This window comes from Agelaius phoeniceus, chromosome 16 (genome assembly GCF_051311805.1).
Source record: "Agelaius phoeniceus isolate bAgePho1 chromosome 16, bAgePho1.hap1, whole genome shotgun sequence".
NCBI lineage: Eukaryota > Metazoa > Chordata > Aves > Passeriformes > Icteridae > Agelaius > Agelaius phoeniceus.
Genome location: NC_135280.1, coordinates 5,786,555 through 5,803,167, shown reverse-complemented (window position 1 = coordinate 5,803,167; position 16,613 = coordinate 5,786,555). Strand labels below are relative to the sequence as shown.

At 41.3% G+C, this 16,613-nt stretch overlaps 1 protein-coding gene across 2 annotated transcripts in view; it reads right to left on the bottom strand.

Annotated features, from left to right (window-relative positions):
- The window catches only part of PRKAR1B (protein kinase cAMP-dependent type I regulatory subunit beta), a 93,260-nt gene that overhangs the window by 63,805 nt on the left and 12,842 nt on the right, over nucleotides 1-16,613 (bottom strand). For both annotated transcript variants that reach the window (XM_054643680.2, XM_054643681.2), the window contains exon 4: nucleotides 13,873-13,964. In XM_054643680.2, coding sequence (XP_054499655.1) covers nucleotides 13,873-13,964 — 92 coding nt within the window. The remainder of the gene's footprint in view (nucleotides 1-13,872; nucleotides 13,965-16,613) is intronic.

Genomic DNA, 16,613 nt, shown 5'->3' with positions numbered 1-16,613 from the left:
GGAAGTTGAATTTGCATCATCTGGGTTTTCCTCTTTTGCCAGTGCACAAACAGCCCTTCCTCTCTCACAGTCTCCACAGAAAGATTTACATCCCCACAGCATTTGGGGGAGTTTTAACATAAATACATATTTTGACAACTTTAAGCCTAGCCAGCCTGAAAATTTGGCCAAAGTGCTTTTAAGAAGTACTGCTGGGACATAATATATCATGGGGGGTTAGCTGAGACAAAGGTTTCATTAATAGCACACTTGAGAAATTCTGTAAGATAGGTGAAGATTTAAAATGTCTCTTAGAGTCCCCTATAATCTCACATGTGTAAATAACAGGAACAGCCACTGAGATTTTGAAGCAGTTCAGGGATTAAACCAGATCAGCATCAAGACCACAGAAGATTTCTCAGCCACAAAACTACACAGCTCCAAGGACCTTCAAAGCCAGTTGTAACACACTGTAGGAGCCAACAGGTAGAAGAGACAAAATGCAGTAAGAAAAGGGTACAAGAGGCAACACTTTCCTTGTGATACTCCATGTTTGCTTTACACAAATCCCAGACCTGCTAAAGTAGAGCTGTTTACACACTGAAGTATGGGGCTTCGTTTTCTCACTTACAATAAAAATTTCAACTAATTTGTATACTTGTGGTAATCTCAATTTTAGCCTCCAGGGGTTAGGGTTGGGAAGCGTGTTTTTTACTGCTTCTATGCTCTTTGTTACTTCATACCTCTCGTTTTTAATAACCTTGATCACAGTGACCCCAGGTGGCAGAGACAACCACGGCTGCTCTCAGAAGCGGAGCCAGACCTTCACATTTCATCCCGGTGCTGAGAAATCCCTGTGTCCCAGCCCAGAGTCCCCAAAATCCATCCAGGACAGCTCAGATGCTGCCTGAGACTGGAGAGGGCTCGTTCCAAGCAGGTCAGCACAAGTCCCTGTGGGACAGAGCAACCAAAGGTTTTCATCCCAGGACCTCCCCTCCTTGTTTATCCATGGAGCTCTCCCTAATAACCCTTTAACTTTGCTGGAGCCCACACAAACTTCTGTATCTGGGCTAATTCAGGTTGCTGAGAGGCCCACTGAGGGATCTGGCACAGTTTTGCCCCAAATCATAATTCTGTATTACCAGCTTGCTCTGCAGATGCACAAGGTTGCTTATCAAAACGAGACACAGACCTAGATATGACCAAAAACATTAAGTGTTTTCCAAAACCTTGATTTTAATAGAACTTAGGCACCTTAATGCCTTTTTCCAAGCCTCATCCACCCCACTTTGCTGTTCCAATTGCCTCAAAAACTCACTGGTTTTTCTTTTTACTGCCTGGAAACATGTCAGCTGCAGGAAGTTTGCATTTTGTGACCCATCATGTAAATCAGCACAAATAAAAGCATTACCAATGCAATATAAAAAATTAACAGTAGCCTTTCCATCTTTAAAAATGTGTGTTATTTCCCAGCAGAAGGGATCAGTGAGTCTTGTCAGCTCTGGTGAGAGCCACACCACAGCCAGAACATGGCTAAGGCTTGGCTCAGAGCCTGTGCTCCAGAAGAGAAGAGTGTGCTTTAGAGTTGATGTAAACAAATTCATTTAAGTACAAAGGGAAACTTTTCAAGCTGCTCACCAGAAGAAAAGTCCAACTCACCAGAACAAAATGTCCAACACTGTTTATTGCATGGTGCTCGAATTTTGTATCAATTAGCCATCATGTACAATGCTAACTTTAATTTTACATGTGGGAATTTCAATCTGGAGCCAAACCAGCTCTGAGGGAAGGCAGGACAGGGCACAGCAATGCCTTTCCCATGAGGCTGCTCACAGATTGCTGCTGAAGAGCTCCCTAATGGCAATGAAGCTATCCTGCCATTGCCAGAGGGTGTCACTACGGCACTGGGACAAAGCAACCAAACAAATACAACAGATAAACAAGAGATGTAGAGAAACCTTTCAGAAATAAGCTCCATGTAACCATCACATGAATTGTTCATCAGCTCACCCGTGGGCTTTCAGAACGTGGTTCTGGAGTCTGGATACAACATCACTCTGTATTTTCCTTTTTTTTTCCCCTGTATCTTTGCTACTCAAATCTGATTTTAACACTAAGCCTTGGAAGGAAGAAAGGAACTACCTATCAGAATTGTTTGCAGAATCTCCATTGTTCCCACATAATTTCACCTTGTTTTCCATGAAAGCATCCTTTGAAAATGAACCTGTTCTAAAAGCACATAGTTCACAGAAACAATAACTGTATTTGTAAGGTAACTGTTTTCACAGCAAATTGCTGCAAAAGAAATCTAAATCTTCTGACACAATGACACATAGCTCAGGTAATTAAAAAGAACCAAACTGAGCATGTTAAAGTGATCTTGAGTGCTTGGTTAAAATCCTAAACCAGGAAGGAAGCAAAGGAGCCAGAGAGCACAGTAAATGAAAACACTCAGAAGGCTGTGCAAAATAACCCTGCAGGACAAGGAAGATTCCAAGGTGCACCAAATTAGTAGGTTTACTGTCTTTGTAGTCTAGATGCTTATTATAAATACTTATTACTAGGAAATGGCAGGAGACATGTGGCCATGAGTCTGTGTTAATGTGGTACATGATGGCCAAGAAGCCTGACAGATGCTGGAATGTCTGAGCAGCCCAACCAGGACGTGTGTGCAGGGGATCAGGACCTGCAGAGGGCTGGTGGCTGCTGCTCTGAATGTGCCTGTCAGTGTAGAGGGTGGGGTGACTGTGAAAAAGAGAGAATTAAGTCCCAGATTCCACAACACCCTGCTGGAGCAACTGAGCAGCTTCATTCCAGCTATATTTTGGTACCAGGGTAAACTGACTGATGCTGCTGAGGACAGTTTTGATCAGGAAGGTCTGCTCCTGCAAAGTGTTCCACAGCTCTTGTCAACCTGTCAAGGAATCAAACCTTGTGCTCTAATAATAGAACAATAATTTAATATTCTTGGAAATAAATTCTAGTCAAAGCACGGGATTTAATAAATAAGAGAAGAAATATGACACATTTCATAGCATTAAGGAACAGTAGGTAAACTTGGACGAAACAAGTTCACTATTTTAAACCAGGTTTCTAAAAGCAAAGGAAAATCTGCATGGATGTTGTAACCACATTGCAGAAAGCAGCTCTATGAGGAACATGGGTCAACTGCAGTGATTAAACTGTCAGGACTTGAAGTCAGGGCACAGCTACAATATTTTAATATAGCAAATCCAGTCTATCATGGTGAAGGTTCAGTTGGCTGTTCTGGGAATTATTAGGATGCCAAGAGGTCAAAGTCTATTTCTGGATACGGAAAAGTAATTCCCATTCACCTCATACAATAATGATGTGCCTCTGTTAGGGAAAAGAAGAGCAAGCAATCCAAAGGTAGCAGCAGCAAAGTCTCCTTAAAAATCTTTTCAACAATGAATAATACAAGAAGAAATTAAATTCAGAATATATGTAAATCTGTTGGTTTGTTTCTCTTGTTTCTCCCTGACTTTCAGGAAATAGATCTCTCAGACTATCAGACATGAAAAACACAGAGATGTGGAAAACAGAGCTGGAATTTGGCTTAATGACAGCAGACTTGGTCTTTCATTGCAAATGCAGAGAGGGATGGCAGGAGGTCTAGCCTTTATGTGGACCTTGTAGTAACTGTAAATGTGTAACAGACTATCAAGTGTTGTCCTATTGATTAGAATCAAAGCTCTAGACTGAGCAGTTTATTCTGCTTACCTCAATTATCACATCTGGAAAATTATTCAATTTGTGTGTCAGCCTTTGCTCTAGGACATTCACTCACATGAGCAAAGTTTCAAGATTTCAAATCCTCTGGGATCATGGTGCAAATCTACTTTTTTCACATGGTTATATCCACAAACAGAATAAACTAAGCTTGATCCTGCAAACAGTGATGATAATTGCCAATCTTTCAGTTATTCAGATGGTGCAGGACACATGGAGATAGGTTAGCTGTGATCAGGAAGAGTTTTTGGAAGAAGCCAAGCTGGGAAATACTGAAGAAAATGGCTTAGGAAGAAGCTTGAGGCAGTATGGCTGTTTGGGCAAGGAAACAGAGTGTTCAGTGCTGAGCACTGGGCTCCTGGCCTGGGCAGCAGAGCTCCTCACCAGTGGGGCTCTGGGCAGCTCTCCCTGGTGCTTCACCCTCTCCATCACCAACCAGAGCAGCCACACCGTGCACAGCTTCCCTGCCACCATCCAACACCAGCTACAAAATCTCTCCTAAATAAAACCCCATCCTTTGTAGCTGAGATGGAACAATAGCCTAGCAAGAGTCCCAGCGTGGGCCTGTTTCAGACATCCAAAACCCAGCTGGGCTCCAAGTTGTGAGAGCTTGGCTTTCAGGAGGGCCCATGTCATACAAGTGTTTTGTTAGCAAGAGATGGCTGCTGACTCTTCTTTAAGTGAAATCAATTTTCATGTCATCACATTTTGCCATCTTTGAAAAAAAAAAAAAAACCAACAAAAACCCTCACAATATTCTGGAGCATTTCAGAACGTACTGTGAGGACCAGTAAGAGCAGGGAGCCAAGTTTGATCTGAAGGTTTCAAGCAATGGAAAAATCTGCCACATCCCAAGCTAATTTAAATTATGGATCAGTTCCCTGATTGCTCTAAAAAGAGAAACTAAACTTTTCCAGTCTGAATGTGCCCAACTTCAGCCACCAGCTTTTGGATCTCACATGGATCTAACATGTGTCTTTTAAAGAGGTTGTTGCTATCACTTACCTTTCCCTCCCACATATGATAAATTCACCTTCATTCTGCTTCAATTAACTAAATACAGTCTCCACATACAAAACTGGGAAGATGCTGAGTGCCTTAAAATAGCATCTGATGCTGTTTTTTGGATATGCACTATTATATGTTCATTTTAATGCACCACACAGAGAAGTACATTATCCTTTTCTAATGCAAATTTCAGCTGTCAACAAGCATGTCTTTGGATGATTTATAAATCAGACTTGAATAAATACAAAAAAGACAAACTCCCTACAAAGAAAGTGATAGTTTGGGGGATTTTTTTGTTTGTTTTTTAATTTCTGAAAGCAAAAAGGAAAAAGCAGATTGAAAACCTAATTTCTTTTTCTGCTTTTTTTTAAAAAAAGAAAAAAAGAGAGAAAAGGAATCTGGTGGTGCCCAAGGGTTAAAGTATCTCATTTCGGGCAGTCTGAATATCTGAATTTAGCAGCTGACAGTGCATGGTGTGTCAGTCTCTTACAGCTGTTCCAGTTGATTCAAAGACCATCTTTGTTTCTCCAAATCTTAGCAACTGTTGCTTTTTTCCGAAGACAATGATAGACCAGCTGTTACCTCACAAGACGCCATGTACTTCAGGTCAAAGTCTTTAGTAAGGAACTTGTAAAACAAGAACTAAATCATTGTTTGGGTTTGTCAGGGTTTGTTTTTTTTTTTCATTAAAAGAGAGTTAGCAGCCTAACAGTCAAATAAGTTACACTTGGTATTCCCATTAAGTGCACCGGAATGACAGAGAAATTTCATCTGGTTGTTGAGTTGAATTCTCTCCTTCTATACAGAAGAAAAATCTCACTACTAAATCTTGCAGTGTTATAGAGTATTTTTTTGTTTGAAGGGCAGTTCCTGCCTTCCCAAACACGGTGTTACTGAGCAGATGTCACCTCATCATGGAAATGCACAGCTCTAACCATTCAGAATTCAAGGTGGGGATTTTCAAGAGAACCTTAGAGGAGTTAAACATTCACTCCCCACTATATATCCATCAGTGGGAATATCCAGTTCCTTCAAGCTCTTTGAACATCCTCCTCTAAATGCATAACAAAGAATCACAGAGCTGATCCTCCAGGAGCAGTCCCACCCCACTGAAGGCACCAGGCTCTGGGAGCCCTGCAAGGCTGCAGAATCAGACACCTCATGAAGAGCCAGGAGTGGCTGGTGACAGGTTACCTGCAGCCCTTCTGGGGGGTGAAAGAAAGGAAGCAGCATTTTAAAGAGCTTTGGTTGAAACAAACCCTCGTTCATCCCTGCACAAAGACAAATCACCGCTTCCAGCTGCTCTGATGCAAAGACAAAGACTTGCTGAGAAGAGTGGACGTTCTTTTATTTAACCTTTGTGTTTAATTCTGGAAAGCCTTAGCATTGAGTAATGTATTTGCAGAGCCACTGCCAGCTAATTGTTGTGTAAAGAAGCACACAAAGGCACAGTCATGTATACTGCAGCAGTAGAAAAATTTTACAAGCCCTGTTAAATTCAGCAGTAGTCATAATTTTTCTGTTTTATATATAGAGAGATAAGTTTAGACTCAAGATTGTTTCACGAGCATGCATGAATACTATTTGCCTCAGGCTATTTTTTCTAGATCTAAAAAGGATTTATGTAAATAACTTCTCTGCTTTAACTCTGTTTTTCAGAATGGGTGACATGCTGCCCATATGTAAACCAGTGCTTTATGCAGAATTAAAAATAACCCCCATTAGGCATGGCGCCGCCAGTATTTGTGATGAAGAATATAAACTGTCTAACAAAACACTGGGGGTGAATCACAACCCCTAAAAAGCTACAAACTGACAGTATTTGTTTCTAGAGATAAAAATATCCATAAATACCAAATGTGTGTGCTTTTAGTTTTGTTTAAGAGAGCAGCTTACCTACCAGGCCAAATCCTGACATCACAAAAAGCACATTCTGCTGATGCTGTCAGGCTGTTGTAAGGGGATTGGTACCAAAGCAGATACAATCTCTGGGTGACTGCTGAGAGCACAACTTTGCATAACTAATTTAAAGACTGCTGCCTGCAGGCACCACAATGGTAATTAAAGACAATAATTCTTGGACAAATGAGATGGATGTACTGGAAAATAAAGTCAGTGCTAAATTCACAGCTAATCCTTCAATGGAGAATTGGATCATTTATTTTCCAGACTGCTGGGCAACTCTACCTGGTTTCATTTCCATCTCTGCTGCCAGATGATTCTTGTCTCCAAAATCTGTATTTTTTTCTAGTTTAAGTAGTATTTCTCATTGGCAAGCTCCAATTCAGCAAGGCTGAGTGTGCTTCCATTTAAACACATGAATAGTTCCTTTGACATCCATAGCCAGCCAATGGAACAACTCACAGTTAAACAGAACATTTTTAAACCCCGTGAGGAATCAAGGCCATAAACAAGGCACAAAAGGCACAAAGAAAAGCTGGATTGCAAGGCAGTTTACCTGGAAAATAGCTTGGTGTCACCCAAAGAAGAAAAGCTTTGTTTAGTGTCCCTTGGTAAATCTGAGTTTCCTCTTTTTGGTTGTTTACAACTAGAATTCACAGGACAGGCCAATCATCCAATACCAGTGATGATCAGGAAAAAATCTCCCACACAGTGAGGAGATTTGCACCAGTTTCTTCAGTACCAGACCTGTTACACATGCATTAATATATTTGGAATATATATTCACACTTCTTCTGCCCCCAAGCCACCACTGTCTGCTGAATCTCCTGAAGTTCCAGCACAGGTGGAGCATTCACACCTTTACAAACCCTCATGGGATTATCTGCACAAAACTGGGATCATGCTGCATCTCCTCTCTCTTCTGCTACCCCCAAAAAGGAGGGTGAAGGATCCCATCCAACTCTGGTCACCAAAAAAATCCTGATGTAACTAAAGGAAGCCATATTATGGATCAGGAAAGCCCTTCAGCCCCCACTGCCATGCCTTGCTGTGCAATTTCTCTCTCATCTCTTATTCTTTCCTTTCATCTCTCATCTTCCCAGTGGTTTAGCTCAAGGTCTTGGGTATTCTTGGCAAAGCTTAATACACACATCTATTTCCATCCTTAGCCTTGTCCAGGGACTAGAATGGAAATTAAGGTGCACTTTTGCCAGCACTTGGTTTGATTTGGGCCCCTGCTGCTGCCATAAGGGGAGATCCTGCCCTGCCCACTCCATCCTTCCCCTTGCCAAAGCATTCTGGCAGCCAGGCACAGGGTGACAGGAAGGACCTGCTCTGGCTGAAAATAACCCTGCAGGGCAGGATCACTTTTCAGAGAGCTGCTCTGGCTCACCTGGCCACGAGAGCAACAGGAACATGCAACCAAGGTCTGGCACTCACTGTTCCTTCATCCTTTGGTACCAGCTCAGAATTCAGCTTAAATCAATGGTGGAAGCATACCCTGAGTTTTCTATCTAAGGCGGAATTTTTCTTGCACTGTTCTGCACACTGTAGGCATATATGAAGCACAGGCAGAAGCTAAATCTGTGTTTGTTTTTTGACAAAAGACTTAAGTTACAAATGCAAGGCAAACACAGGATGTGTAATGAATATGTCATGGCTGTGGCATCCTGTTTCTAAAATATCTTGCTCCTGAATGGTGCAGTCTTAGGTTTCCTCCACATGTATGAGGCTTTCCAGCTGGCCTGCAGCCAGTGCTTTAATAAAACATGGTATTATGCAGAAGTGAATAAAGCTGATGGCAATAATAATGTCCTTAAAATGTACTAATCACCAGAAGTTTCAAGAGGATTTCAATATGAGATCAACAGCAGAACAACTAAAATTCACTTGTGAGCTATGGAAAGCCACTTTTCTCATGATAATTTATGCCTGTATTGAAAGAAACCCCAAGTCATTAGTGACCCAAATGAAAAGTGTGTTTTCTGAATTTGAAGACAATACCTTGCTGCAAAGGAGCTCAAGCACTTCAAAAAAATTTAGGATGTAAAATCATTACAAATTGAAGAAACAGTCTGAGAAAATAGATATATTGAAAGTAAACACACAACAGCTATGAATATTAAGGGAGAAGTGACCAGCATAAATCCATGGTGAAGATTCATGGCCAAAGTAGCACTTTTGCAGGAAAGGAACCACTGATTACAGTGATCACACCCTAAATAAGACTCAAAAATATCCCATTGCTGTGAAAAATTTAAAGAAACAAGCAGGACATGGAGCAGCTGGGGAGAACAACAAAAATGGTCAATAAGGCAAGGCTGATGAACCTGGTCTGCAAAGTGCCAACGTTCATCTTTACATCTTGGTCCCAACAAGCACAGGTATTAAAAAATGCTCTTTATCCTCCCACCTTTGCCTTTCAGGGAACACACAAGAGTAAACACAACACTGTGTACTGCTGAAATAAATACAGAGTCTTCAAGTTCATTTCTTGGTACTTTTTTTGTGTCTTCAAAAGAGCTCAACATTTTAGTAAAAGCATTAAATACCATTTTGTATCCTTTGCTTTCAAAGCTGTTTCACACCATTATGCTGTTCAAAGAAACCAATTTATTAATAATGCAAGTAATAAAATACACCAAAATATTCTGAAAGCTGTTGCAAGCCTTACAGCTGCCTGCACATTAGTAACAAATGCTTCCAAAAATTACATTAGCTAAACATTGTTCCACTCTCTTCACTCCTTGATGAACAAGTTTGACATAGCATTTACACACAGATGTGGTGAACATTTAACCTTTCCACTTCCTGGAAGCAGGAGTGACATTCCTGCTGCTCTCAGCCCTGCTCTGTAGCCATGATATTTTATGAAAAATCCTGAGAAGCTGAGAGGCCTCAGAAACAAAATGTAAACTGATTATCTGCTGCTGTTGAATGTAACAGGTGGATCTGTGATCTGGTCTCGTGGTTGTTTTTAATTAATGGCCAATCACAGTCCAGCTGTCTCGGACTCTCTGGTCAGTCACAAGATTTTATTATCATTCCATTCCACTTCTTTTCCTTTCAAGCCTTCTGATGAAATCCTTTCTTCTATTCTTTTAGTATAGTTTTCATATAATATATATATATATATAATAAAATAATAAATCAGCCTTCTGAAACATGGAGTCAACATTCTCATTTCTTCCCTCGTCCTGGGACCCCTGTGAACACTGTCACACTGCTCTCTCCCCTACTGGTAATTTCAGTTCCATTTCCTTCTCCTCCTTGGCAATCACCAGCCTTGGGTCCAGCCTCCATTCCCACAGCAGCTCACCTCTGAACTTCCCCACTGCCCCCTCTCAGTGGCTGCCCCTGTCCAGTAGAGACACAACATCCTGTCACTGAAATGATGAAAAGTGACTTTTTTATTTTTATCCACAGCAGAAAAATGAATAATTTCTTTCTCTTGTTTCCCTTTACTATTCAACATCACGGCAGAGCCAAGGGGGCGTGCTTGTATTCCAGCATTACGTGATGAACAATGGAAAATCTTCACAGCTACACTGCTGGGTTAGAAGAGATTAATCACAAGAGGTCAGAAAAAGGTCACTCAGGCTGGCCCCTTGTCACCAATTTTGACTTTATACACCATTTCACAACTAGGAGGCCTTAGAGGACGTTAATCTGCTGGATATCCAGGAGTGGGAGAGGAAATAGAGCGCTGCCAAGTTCTGGGTGTAATTCTATCTGTGCACAGACAGGAATCCCTCAGTGGCTGCAGAGGCAGAGCAGTGGCACAGCACTGGCCCCACCAGCCTCAGCCACGTGCAAAACTCCCAGGCAGCACTGGTCAAAGGAAAGGGGGGATGTTGGTGCAACCCTAAATCATCTTCAGAGCGGGTCTGAAGCGTGAGATCGCCTTAGAGCCAGAAGGGATAAGATCAGCAAGGAAATTCCCCTCAAGACAAAGCATATTATATATATTCAAATAAGAACAGCAGCTCCTCACAGCTAAAACCACATTCCCACTCCAGGTAGTGGGCACTTTGCCACTGGCTTTGAGAGAACCAGGACTTCACTCCAGAGTTTAACCAAGTGCCATGAGAAAAGAGTGGACTGCCAGGTCACTCCACAGAGCTGCACTGCTCTCTGCAATGTTAGCAGCTCTCGAACATCTTGGCAAAGGTTGCTGATAAGTAGCTCTGCTGCTTTTGGTACTGTTGCAGTTACATTTCCCTTTCACTGCACTTTTCAGTATAATTTTACACCAGAGGCTCTGTGTGTGTAGGACATGGATGGCAGCCCCATCTGAAGCACGGCACAGGGAAAGATGTGATCTAAAATAAGACCTGAACCAAAGTATTTCCAACACCAGTGCAAAAAGATACTTGTTTACCTTAGCTTCAGCATGATTTCTCATGCAACCAACCCTTCATGTGGAATTTCTGACACAGAGATTGTATGCTACACTCTGCCTTTATAAATAAGGGTTTAAGTTTCACAGCTGCCAAGCAGCAAGTGCAACACAAGTCAGAGCAGGCTAACACAAATATCTTTTTGAAGAAAGAAAAAATGTAAGAGTCATCCATTGTAAATGAGAAATTGCTAGTCCATCCTTCCCCCACCTGAACACCTCCTACATTTTGGTCAAACATGAAATTAGATAAAACAATGATAATATCTTCAGTGTAGAATGCACAAACAGAAGCTAATAAACACCACCACTGCAGCACAGAAAATAAAATAACCTTACCCAGCTTTCCACCATTGCAAGAGCCCAAATGAAGGAATTTACCACTTACTTCCCTGAACTACATATTTGCATTAAGAAGATGCAGACTGGAAGTGATGGCAATGGTGTGCTCTGACTTGCTGACTTCTCCACACTTGACAAATGCAACCAGACAAGGGCAAGAGCATGATGTCAATTTATTCCTTCATTTCAATCTTGTCTGCAGAGCAGAATATGCATCCTTCTGTGGGCTCCTTTTCTTTTTCCTGATGTCAGCTATAGCCTGCTGTGCTCATCAAGAGGTCAAAGGAGGCCTCTAGACACATCTCTGGGCAGGGAAATGGTCTGTACCTGACCATGCTCCAGTGCACAGCCCAGCAGCTCCTGAATCTTTTGACAGCAGAGGCAGAATACACCTGGCCAAGCCTTAGTTTGCAAAAGCAAAGAGTCCACAATGCACCTGCAGCATACACAAGGGAGCCTGTGCAGGTCTCTTCTCACTCCTACCACATATCCATGACAGGACAGAGGAAAATGGGACACAGGGAACAGATAGAAGAGACCATGATCATGATGTGCAATCAGCACAGTGTAAGAAAAAGCATTTGTCCTTCAGATTTTGCCTCTCACCCTGTTTTGATAACAAATTACTGAAATGTCCTTTTTTCCAGCCCTAAAATCTATCCTTTCAGTGCCTGGCACATCAGCATGCTGACAGCATAATCAGGATTTACAGCAGTTCTGTACAAGGATTCTCCTCTGTGGGTGAAGAAGCTACAAGAAATGTGCAAACTTCATCCTCTTCTAATTACCCCAGAAATCTGCATGTTAACAGGATATCATTAAGATTGCAAAGTAATTAAACTGTGTCAACATCTGCAAGAGGGAGCAAAATTTGCACTCCTGGAATGTGCTTTGACTGCATTTGAGTAGCCCCACCTGTGAGGGACTGTGCTGCTGATGTTCTGCCAGAACTGAAACCACCAGTGTAGAGAAAGTTTTTGTCTTTTCTAACCATGGAAGCACAGAAAAGTGGGGTTGGTGAGGAGTTCCTGACCTCAGTGAGCCTTATCTGCTGCCAGGCAGGGCTGATCTTGTCCCTCCTGGCAGACCACAGCCTAATCTGTCCTTCATGGCCTCAAGTGGTGGAGCCTCCACAAGCTACCCAAGCAATCAGAGACCCCCTCTTGGATCTGGCTTGACTCTCTCCCACTGGAGAAAACAATTTTTAAAATTTATTTTCTTTACCCTCTGGCCCACAGAGCAGTTTATCACTCATATAGCATTATCCACATGCCATTATAAGCTATTATTGCATCCCTCTGCCCCAGCTTTTATTCTGCAGGCCAAGCAATCCCTTTCTCCCCTCAGAAGTGATGATGTCTAGGTCTGGATCATTCCCACCACTCCTCCATGAATTTCCTCCAACTGTTTTTCCTTGAAGTGCAATGCCCAAACTGGACACTGTGTTCCAGCTGAAATCTTTCCAACACTGGGACATCTTGCATGTTCTGTTTAGTTACCCCAGAAAAACATTGGTATTTTCAAAAAAAAGCTTTACATTAGTGACTATTATGCAGACCATGAGTCACAATAAGTTCCACATAGTTTTTCAAGGAACTACCAAAACTGTCTTATATTCATAAAGGTGTTTTTCCTGCCTAAGGAATACTTCTCTGCCCTTGGCTCAGTGTCAATCCATCCTGCTTTTATTAGAACATTCCTCCAAGCTGGCAGCATAATTCTGAATGCTACCCTTGTCTCCCAGTGTTTTAGCAGCCCTTCCCATCTTCATGTCAGCTAAAAATTCAACACTCATCACCTGTCCCACTGAGGCCACTAATGACAATAATGGTGAAAAGCAGAACAACCCCTTCAATACACCCTTCCACAGGAATGATGGACCAGTGATACCTGCTATTTGTACAATTCCATCAGTGTTGCACAGGCTGCACAGTGGTTTCACTAAAGACACACTTCCCTGGCTTTTTTATGAACTCATTATAAACATTAATGTCAAAATCATTACTGGAAGTTGAGCTGTTTAAGTCACATTGGCTGTTACTGAACTCCTTGGTCTCCTTCAGGTGCTTATACATAACTTGTTTGCTCCAGTTTTTCCAAGAACAAAACAATTTTCCTGTCATTCCCTTTTATCTCTTTAGAGACATTATGCTTTTTCTTTCCCATTCATTCAGCTCTTGACTTGTCTTGCCTGAGTTTCAGAAGTAATGACAAATGCTTCTGAGATTGCTTTAGCTAATTAAGTAATCTAGAATAAAGTTTATCAGGCCCATCTGTTCTGAAAACATTAAATATGTCTGAATACACTCTAACCTGTTCTTGGCCTTTTTTACCTTGTGGTTTTACCCTCTGTCAGAATACCATGAGCATGTTTGAGGATGCGACTCAAATGCATCAGTGACAGCAGTTGTGGACCCTGAGATGAAATTTAATCTAATTTCTTGTCCTCACACCAAGCTGTGAACTCCCTTGAATCATAAAACCCCTCATACCTTCGTTCATTGTCATCAAGATGAGCAAAGAGCACGTTCTTGGAGATGGCCTTGGCCAGAGCAGTCATAGTTTTATAGTCCTTGGGAATAACCTGTAGAGAAAAGAATGAGAGGTAATTACATGCCTGATTGTATTCACTCACAAATCATGGAATCTACAGAAAATTCCACTAGTCAAGAAAATGGATGTGATTTGATTTCAGGCACTGAGACAGGATTAGGCTATAATATAAAGCCACTAAGAAAGTAATAAATTACAGTTTTGATAACATGAGGATAAGAAATTTTGTTCTCAAAATGACACTCAGAGAGGCAATATAAGATCAGGGATGACTGGGGAGAAGGATATCCATAAAATCCTGTAATTAGGAGGTATTGGCAGCTGTGTAGTCTCCTTTCAAATATCTTGGACTGAGGAAAATGTATTTTATGTTCCTCTTCCTTCCAACCCATATCAAAAGTAACCTACTTTTAAAACTGTGAAAATAGCAACATTTCTTTAGGAAAAAGGTAAAAATGTGTTGAATACATCATATTTTTCAGTACTGCCTGTGGTATAAGGAACCAAGCTCCTGATAGGCCCACTTGAGTCAAATCCTGTGCCTTGGCTTCATGGCAAACAAGCAGAATTTCCATTTGAGGATGAAGAGGTCTTTATTTGTTAACTGGAGAGATGTCAAATGTCCTGTTGTGCATGAATTTGCTTAAAATAAAAGTTGAAATTCAGGAGTATTTCCACTTTGGAAAGCTAAGCTTTCCATTTTGGTAACCATTTAGGTAAGATATCAGTAGATAATGTATCTATTTGCCAAGTATCTTCTCCTATCAGTCAGAGACTCCAAGAGTAGGAGAGACACAAGAAATTTGTAACAAAATTATGGCCTGTCAAAGATATCCATGGTCTTTGATAATGTGATTTTCCTTAACAGTTTAATTCTAACAAGCCAGAATCAAGCACAGCAAAAGTTTTAAGTGTTAAATAAACATTACTGCAATCTGAAAATCAAAATCTGTTTATCAGTCTCAATTACTGCACAGCAAAGGTCGCATAAGGGGCATTTAGCTCTCACATTTTCTTATGATAGAATTAGTGTATCTGTCTGCTGCAAGTTACTATCTGTGTGTAGGTACTTCCCTTCCCTCATCCTGGAAAGGCAAGCAACTACCCATCCAACCAAAAGAAGGATGCCTCAGAGGGTAAAACTGATGTAGAACCAGTTCCCACAAAGAATTATCAAGATTTATTTCACAGGGAAACACTGCACTGTGAAGATCTAAAGTTAAACTGGCTTCAGACCTCTCTTGTATTGACTACTGCAGAAATCAGATTACTCCAATCAAGTCTAGAGAAGTATACATGCACAGACTGCATGTTTGAATCAGAGTGAAATCTGATCTAATTATCTAAAAGTTTAAATTTCTCAATGTTAAATTCAGCCAGTATCTTATTCTTGGTTTTCACCCTATCAGAGGAACACTGGATTGAATTGCAGGCCTGAACCCTTGCTCTATTAAGAATACACCAGCTCAGCTTACTGCTGATGAGCCAAAAGGGGTAAATAATCAGATCACTAAGACACTCAACTCGAGCCTTTCTGTCTGATTATGAAATAGCACTGAGTAGCCTTCCTCAGTGTAAATTTGCAGCAGTGAAAGCCACAAGGCTTTGTGGGTTTGTTGGGGCAGGGACACAGAAAACACAGGAGAAGCTCTCTAGGTGTGACCAGGCATCTGACCAAAGTCAAATGCTGCTAAGAATCACTTGGCCATTTCTTACATCTCTCTTCCAAATAATCACTGGATGTTCTTTTCAAGCTGATCACCCTCTTTAGAGCAAGATTCCTCTTCTGTTAGTTGTTAACTGTGTTGTCAGATGTGTTGACAAATATTGCCTTCTCTGGTTCAAGGATGAACTAACCCTCCACAGAGATCTTCCCCGGAATGAAGCCATGCCATGTGCTTGCTCAAATCACAGAGCTAAATCTCTTTTGATTTTCTCTCCAGGGACATAACTCATTTCATTGCCTCTAGCACTACTCATGCTATAGCTCACCCCTTCAAGGGATCCTCCAAACTGGCTTATAACCCAGATGTGCTTCCATCCAACACCTGAATTCAAGCCAGCAGTTCCTCCTGACTACTATCTAAAATGCCATCTGTTTGCAATAGGCTAACACAACCTTTGCCTTGCTTTTTACTCTTTTAAATTTGTTCCATAATTTGTCCTTTCAGTGTCTCCTTTTATTTCTGTGTTCTCGAAATCACATCCATGGGTTTCACCATGGGTTTCACCATGGGATTCACTATGGGATTCATTTGCTTATGGCAGAAGACAAAGCACTGACACAAATCCTCCCAGTGCTAGTTCTGTATTCCTTCCAGCATCTGTAGCTGTACAAGAAACTATCCCCTAAATTATTATTATTTAAGATCAGTCAGTTCCTAGGAAATCAAAATCATAACAGGACTAGTGAAAGAACACACAGAATATGATCTGTATTGCTGCTTCTGGTTCTTGCCTACTCATGCTACTGTCAGGGCTCACTGACATCACTGTTGAGAAATGAAGAAAACAAAGTTTACTTCAGGTTTCATTATAAACATAAAAGAATTGCTCAGGGGGGTGGGAAGGGATGTTTCCTTTGATTTCCAGAAGAGTCAGATGGAACCCATAAGAAGCAGAAACAAATGGGATCTCTTCATGGAAGTTTTTGAGGGGGATATTGCAAAATGCACAGAAA